The sequence below is a fragment of the Arachis stenosperma genome, chromosome 9 (assembly GCF_014773155.1).
Source record: "Arachis stenosperma cultivar V10309 chromosome 9, arast.V10309.gnm1.PFL2, whole genome shotgun sequence".
Classification (NCBI taxonomy): domain Eukaryota; kingdom Viridiplantae; phylum Streptophyta; class Magnoliopsida; order Fabales; family Fabaceae; genus Arachis; species Arachis stenosperma.
In genome coordinates, this window is record NC_080385.1 from 138,242,063 (window position 1) to 138,249,405 (window position 7,343).

At 34.4% G+C, this 7,343-nt stretch overlaps 1 protein-coding gene across 1 annotated transcript; it reads right to left on the bottom strand.

Annotated features, from left to right (window-relative positions):
- Positions 1 to 685: 685 nt before the first annotated feature.
- Positions 686 to 2,715, bottom strand: LOC130949971 (uncharacterized). Its single transcript, XM_057878554.1, has 11 exons — positions 2,639 to 2,715; positions 2,486 to 2,551; positions 2,338 to 2,406; positions 2,188 to 2,262; positions 2,061 to 2,114; positions 1,823 to 1,909; positions 1,531 to 1,596; positions 1,349 to 1,447; positions 1,180 to 1,245; positions 814 to 1,095; positions 686 to 734 (listed from the first exon to the last, which is right to left on the bottom strand). Exons 1-11 carry the CDS (start codon positions 2,713 to 2,715, stop codon positions 686 to 688), a joined length of 990 nt encoding a protein of 329 aa, XP_057734537.1.
- Positions 2,716 to 7,343: the final 4,628 nt, after the last annotated feature.

Genomic DNA, 7,343 nt, shown 5'->3' on the forward strand with positions numbered 1-7,343 from the left:
TTTTGTGTAGCGGGTCAAGTATTTGACATTTCCGCTTTGTTGTATTTATCAGCCATAACCACCAATGTCCCGAGTGGCAAACAGGAGCAAAAATCTGAAGGATTGCCACATTTCAACAGTCTGTTATTTTATTTGGCATATAAGTGAATAAGCGTACTAACAAATTTACGAAACGAAAACTTACATATGGATGCGAACTTAATTTTTTTCTATCTATGAATTCAATGAAACTCGGGTAGGCTTCCACCCTGAATTCTTTGTTCGTTTTCGGGGATATGAATTCCCCCCTTGGGTGATCCGAAAGTGCCATGCTCTGCAAGAATTGCGATACAAGAAATGAAAAACCGAAAATACACAACATACACCCAAATCAAAGCACAAAATACACCCAAATCAAAGCATAAAATACACCCAAAGTTCGTAGAAGTAACACTTACCACAATATCAGGGGGGAGACAGTATATTTGTTCCTGAAACCTCTTTTCATTTTTCTGGTTTAGGATGAGGCAGATGGCAGATACAATCTAGAAATATATGCCGAAATCAATTTTACATTAATAAACGTCGCAGTTGACTTTGGTGTAAAAACATTAATGTTAGTCTAAAATTACCTGAGATTCTATATCACTTTTTGCCTGGAGGGATGCAAGGTGCATTCTGATCAAAATGTATTCTCCTTGGCCAATCAGAGTGCACATCTCCTCATACTCGTTAGTATTGCCATCTGCGTCTTCCTTCAGTCTCGTCCCCCAGATGTAGCACTTTTGTTTCATATCATCCGGAATTTGATTTATTCCCCCAGGAGTTTCAAACTTTGCAGAACTTTCTCCCCCAGTCTCCCTCTGAATTTGTGGACTTTCGTCTTTTCCCTTTGACGCACTGCTTGCTAACTTTTGGACCAAACTGTCCAATTGTTCTAGCATAGTTGCAGTTTCTGGAGATTTTTCCCTTTCTGTCTCCTGCGTCGACGCCCCCTCCTGGCTTGAATCTGTCAATCCGAGGTTGAATGATGGCATCCCCGGATCTGTTTTAGGAACATAGGTTGCTGTCCGTGCCATCATCAACAGGGCAGCAGCGTCCTCTGCGTCTGGATGACTGCATCATTATGTATAAGAATAAGAGTAAGAATAAGAATATACAGATGATAAGCAAAGATTGATTCTAGTCTAATGAACTTACATTTTTGTTGGAGCTGGGGGAAGCTTGGGTGTTGTTTCTTGAAGTTGTTTGGGGGTTTCAGGAGTGCTGCACAGTTACACAAAATTAATCAGGAAGAATATACACCCAAACTGTTATCAAATATACACCCAAACTCTAAATAAATATACACCCAATATTATTTTCTTACGTTTCTCTAGCCCCTTCAATCTGTAGCATAGGGGTTGGTTCGGAATCTGCGTCAGTGGTTGTTTGCTGGGATGCCGGCACAAAAAACTGGATCGGGACTCTAAACAAGAATAAAAATGAAAGGTTAACAACGTATTTGAAAATAATAAGGTTATAAGGTTGAAATATTCTTGGAAAACTCACATTGCAAGCGCTTCCGACGGCGTTTGTTCCCTAACAACCATCATATTGGAATCATTCGGAGTCAACCTAAAATACACCCAAAGAAGGTCAAAAAATACACCCGAACAATTCAAAAAGAAGACGGGCTTTGTTTTTTGAGAACTTACATAATTGCAGTTTTTGCTTTTTTTTGCTGCCTTTTTTTCTTGAATAAAATAATAAAGGGCTTTTTTTTCTAAAAAAAATATATACAGAATTAGAAGTAAAAGTTATTAGAAGAACAAAAGTAACGGTTATTTGAAAGAGAAATTACATGCTCTGAGACGGCTGGTTTACACTACTCTGTTCTGTGCGTGCTTGAGAGGAAGGATCATCACTTCCCAAGTTCACAGCCGGTAGTCTAAACAGATTTCATGTTATTCAAACGAAATATACATCCAACTTAGTAAACAAGATACACCCAACTTGATCCACAAAATACACCCAAATTGTATCACAGAATACATCCAAATCATGATAACAAGATTTTATTAAATAATAAAGCTTCTTACGTTTCAGAGGACACATAGCGACCTTCTGTCGATCGCAGGTCAGCTTGGTTGTCCCTGCGAAACAAGATACAGTTATTAGCAAACAAAAGACACCAAAATCTCAAATACACAGCCCAGCAAGACATACCCCTCTGCAGCAGATTTATGAACGTTTTCCCCTAGCCATTCATCAAGTTCGTCACTCGATATTTCATATCTCTCACTACATTCATAAAATAAGACGTTAACAAAAATAATTACGATGATAGACCGTAGTATAGCTTACGAGGTACTATACCCGTCAAAGTATTGATCTTCTTCAGGAAGTGAATCCTCCACAACAACTTTGTTCTTTTTTTGTGGTGTTCTGGGTGGAAAAAAAAACAGTACCAATCAGAAATAAAAAATTAATTTTATCACAGAATTTTATCCAAAGAATTGCTTACTTTTTTGGAGTTATTTTTGTTTTTTTCTTTTTCTTCTCCTTCTTCCCAGGTGATGATTCTTCGCTCCTATAAGTCAATAAAAGACACTTCAGTTAATACACAAAATCTTTATGAAGAAGCCAAAAGAAAGGAGTAATAATTTCAGGACATTACTCATCACTTGGTTCAGATTCAGATTCTGAGTCAGAATCTGACTCCTCTTGCCTCTGCTTTCTTTTTCTTGAGTCCATTCTGGAAGGCAAACAATTGTCATTTAGAACATACTAAAAATACACCCAAATGAATTCACGAGATACACCCAACTAAATATACAATATACACCCAACTCAGCAAACGAAACACACCCTGCTTAATAAGCTACATACACCCAACGTGGACAAACAAAATACACCCAAACCGAAAAAGAAATTACACCCAAGTATGGTACTTACTTTTTCCCCTTTTTGCTGGGGTGTTTTCTTCCCGAATCCTCTGAGTCTTCTTGAGCCTCAGACTCAGAGGTAGAAGTGTCACTGTCAGTAGTTTCTGTGTCCGAAGACGATGTTGGGTTCGCCTTCCTTTTTTTTGTTTTTTTTATTTCTTGTTTTTTTTTCTTTTTTTTCTTTTTTTCTCATTTTTTCTCTTGTCTCCGCCAACTTCACAATCCCCTGAAACATGAGATATTTTAGTTAGCACCATTCGGGTAAATAAAATACACCAACTTATTATGATTACTCACCAAAATTTCCTCTCTCTGCATTCATTCTTTCCACCAACTGCTCCTTAGTCCAGTTGGCAATCCATGGCTTTGGTGGTCTTTCAACCCTGTTCTTGCCTATGTTTTTTGAAAGATGAAAGTAGATTATCATCAGGGCGAAGAGGCAGCCATTGATTGCCTTCTTTTTCTTCTCTTGATAGTCTGTTATGCCCTTGATCATGAAGGTCAAAACATGCCCCCCCAGTTTCTCTCCTCTATGCCGTCCATCTTAAAAATTGGGACCAGGTGCACGGGCGATATTTTGTTTATCGTCGTTGGCAAAAGGAACGCCATCTGTATGTAGAGGATGAATATCCTCTTGAACATCAGGCGTTCCTCTTCGTTGCCAACGCCGATTTCCATCATTTCATCGGTAAGACTTTTGAGGGTCTTACCCTGGAATCTTCTATAAATTATTTTGTCATCATCAGAAAGTTTCTTATAGTCAACTTTCTCAGGAAATAGATCTCCTACAAAAAGGAAGACAACAAAGCATCCAAGTCGGTTCAAATACACCCAAGCATCAGGTTAATATACACCCAAGCAACAACTTAATATTCATCTATAATTTTGAGCTAATTACCTGTTGCATTGATGCCAAGCGCATCACCTATTTTTTTTGGGGTTATTTGGAAAGAACCATATCCTGTCTTCAGTTTGTTCTCCCCAAGTTTGAAGTTGTTTGCCAGCTCCCTTAAGAGTTGGTGATCCACCCTCAGTGGTGGGATGTGCATCAACCCACCGAATCCAAGATCCCTCACAATCGCCTTCTTCTCCTCAGTCATGTTTCTGAACTTATCATTCAGGAGATGTGTGGCACATTTAAGGTCTTTAGTTTGGTTTCTTGCTGCCATTTTCTCTGAAACTAAAAATACACCCAAAGATATCAGTAATATACACCCATATATATATGACTCAGATACACCCATTGATAACAAAAAGATACATCCATTGATAACAGTAAGATACACCCATATATATGAGTCAGATACACCCATTGATAACAGTGAGATAAACCCATAGATATTATTCAGATACACCCAAAGATGTCAAACAAGATACACCCATTGATTACAGTGAGATACACCCATAGATATTATTCAGATACATCCATATAGATATCAGTCAGATATCACTCAACCATGCTTCAATATCAAGCCACATTACAATGTTAAGCAGTTTACACCCCCGAATCTACGGAATAAACCCCCAAAAATCAACAAAAATAGCAGGAGAACTTAGAATAACAATGTAGAACGACGTAGAACTTAGAAGAACGACGTATAACTTAGAACAGTGTAACAAAGAAGCAAGAGTAATAGTAAACCCTAGAAGAACGACGTAGAAGAAAAGTAAAATATACAGTATTTTAATGGACTTACGTTGAGTATTCTTGGTTTGTTTTTTCTTCAGATTCTTCACAGAGAGGTTGATGGTGTTTTGATGCAGTTTTTGAACTACGATTTCTATATTTTGAAACTTGATTTTCGCTCGAAAATGAGAGGGTTTCGTTGTTTTGAAAGCGCCTTGAGAAATGGAAGAAGTGGAAGAAGTGGAAGAGTCTGCCATACGTAACCGTTCGAATGTTGAGCGCGTGATTTTGACGCGCCATCTTATCTCTCTTCATGCGCGTGATTTCTGTTTGGGCTGGGCCAACTTGTTTGCTTGTAGGCTTGTATGTGTAGCAGGCCCGTTATTAAAAACATTTCTTCCAGCGTCGATTGAGGTCCTTGTTGTTCAAATATTGGCTTCTGTTTTTTGAAGCCCAAATCAACCCATCAACCCCAACTCAAAATATCACAGCTATCCCGATCAGAGAGAAGTCAAGAATTCCTCGTCAGGGCCAGGACGGAATCATAACAAGTGGCGGTGAAGAAAAGATAGTGATGAGTCCTAACGACAACGGCGGTTCACGTTACGGCAACACATAAAGTTAGTCGACACAGTAATGACGAGGTACGAGAGCTGCGTCTTCTTTGCATGGGGGAGGCGATGTCGCGGTGTCAATTTGTTGAAAGCATCGGCCATGGAAATGGAGCAAAGTTGCAGCAAGTAGATTTAGGAAAGAAGGGAGATCAAATTCGTTCGGGTTGGGGCATGGATTTTGTGTTCTGGTCTGGGCCTTTTTTTTACACCAAATACTAACCAAAAAACAACAAAAGAAAAAGGTATCACAGGTGCCTAGCTCATAAAAAATGGTAGCCAATGATATCTCAGTTCCAACAGCAAAGATCACTGGCGACAGCATTAGCATTTCGGATTCGAACGCAGTGTATACAATGAAAACAATGCTAAGCAGCGGTACCAAAACAGAATCTCCATCTTCGCACACTTCAAACCACTCTCAATCTCAGAGCTATTAGTATAGAAGACCAATTTAATAGAGGCCAGAAATGAGGAGTTACGGAGGTAGCAGAGAATTAGGCGAGAAAAGAGTAATTTTTTTGTTTTTGGTACAAGAAGAGATTAATTGTTAGCATAAGGTGGTTGTGTTTTTTTTAATATACTAGTATTCTTACCCGAAATAATATTATGAGAATATAAATTTTGATTATGACACAAAATTTATAGCATTAAATTAAATTTAGAAAAAAGTCGTAAGAGATAAAAGTCTCCGTTGGTTAAGAAGAACAGAATTTCTGTCGATAAAAAAATTAAATAATAAATTTTTAGTTATTATTTTCATATGAAACAGTTCAATTTTTTACTAATAATTAATTTTAATATTTATTATCTAAAATTTAAAAGAATTTAACATGTATACTTTTATATTTAATTATGTGTTAAGTCTGTTGCACAAATAGAAATAATTAATTTTTGTACTTGTTATTTAAAAATAATAATTTTTTCTTTATATATATAAAAATATAATTATATATTAGCATAAAAAAATTTATATTGATAGTTATAAAATTAACTCAAATTTATTTTTTTAAAAACAATTGAATATTGATTCTAACTTTTAATTATAACATTTATATTTTCTCTAAATTATATGTAATAAATATTTGAAGAAAAAGAAGTAAAAATATAGATTAAAAAGATAAGCAGTAAAAATTTGAAGCTAAATAAAAAATATGCAAATAATAATATTTTTATTTAAATTATATTATGTTGTTAATTTTATTTTTTGTAAAACAGAAAGGTAGAGAGAAATAGAGAATGAGAGAAAAGAGAGAGAAAGATAAAGAAGAAGAATGAGAGAGGGGGTTTATTAATTTTGGAAGCTAAATTTTTTTTATTTTAATTATAATAAAAAATATCTAATAACATATTTTAATTTGACAGATTACTAATATAAATTATAAATTATATAGAGTGGGAAGGATAGAGACAAATAGAAAGAAAAGAGAGAGGTAGATAAGAGAATGTAAAAAGAAGGTTTACTAATTTTGGAGAAAAATATTTTCTCTAAATTTTAATGAGAGAATGTTGTGTGACACATTTTAGTTATTAAATTAGTTAGTAATATATAAATATAAAATATACTATAGTTATATTTTAATTTTAATTTTAATTTTAATTTAATTTGAATGTAATTAGAGAATATCATGTTGTATATTTTGATTGTTAAATTTGTAATTAGTCATTGATAATTATATATAAGAGAAATAAAGTGAGTGAAGGAATGAGAGAGATAGAAAAAAGGAGTGAGGAGGGAAAACTTTTTAATTTTAGAGAAAAAGATTTGATTTCAATTACAATAAACGAGCGACATGTGATGTATTTTGATTATAAAATTAGTAATATATAATGAATTTTAATATTATATTAGAATCAAGTGTACATTTAACTTATTTTTCTAAAAATTGGTTGAAAAATAAAAATTATTTTAACAAATTTCTCTTTCTCTACACACATACATACATACATAGAAGAGCATTAACTAATTATATAAAATTTGTGTCTCAATTAATCAAATTTATAAAAATTATATATAATATTATATTTTTTGGACTATATGAATGTACTAATAGTCACCCAAAAAAATATGAATGTTACTCATTATAAAAAAAATAAAGGAACATTCAGATATGACACTGTTTTTTGGGCTTGATAGCTGGGTATGACTAAGCAAAAATATTTCAGTTTGTGTTTTTGTTCCTTTAAGCAAATAGTCCA

Coding starts and splice junctions, on each gene's coding strand:
- LOC130949971 (XM_057878554.1), bottom strand. CDS start 2,715: ATGGACTCAAGAAAAAGAAAGCAGAGGCAAGAGGAGTCAGATTCTGAC. Junction 2,263..2,337: donor GAAGATCAATACTTTGACGG/GTATAGTACCTC, acceptor TTATGAATGTAG/TGAGAGATATGAAATATCGA. Junction 1,448..1,530: donor CCGTCGGAAGCGCTTGCAAT/GTGAGTTTTCCA, acceptor ATTCTTGTTTAG/AGTCCCGATCCAGTTTTTTG.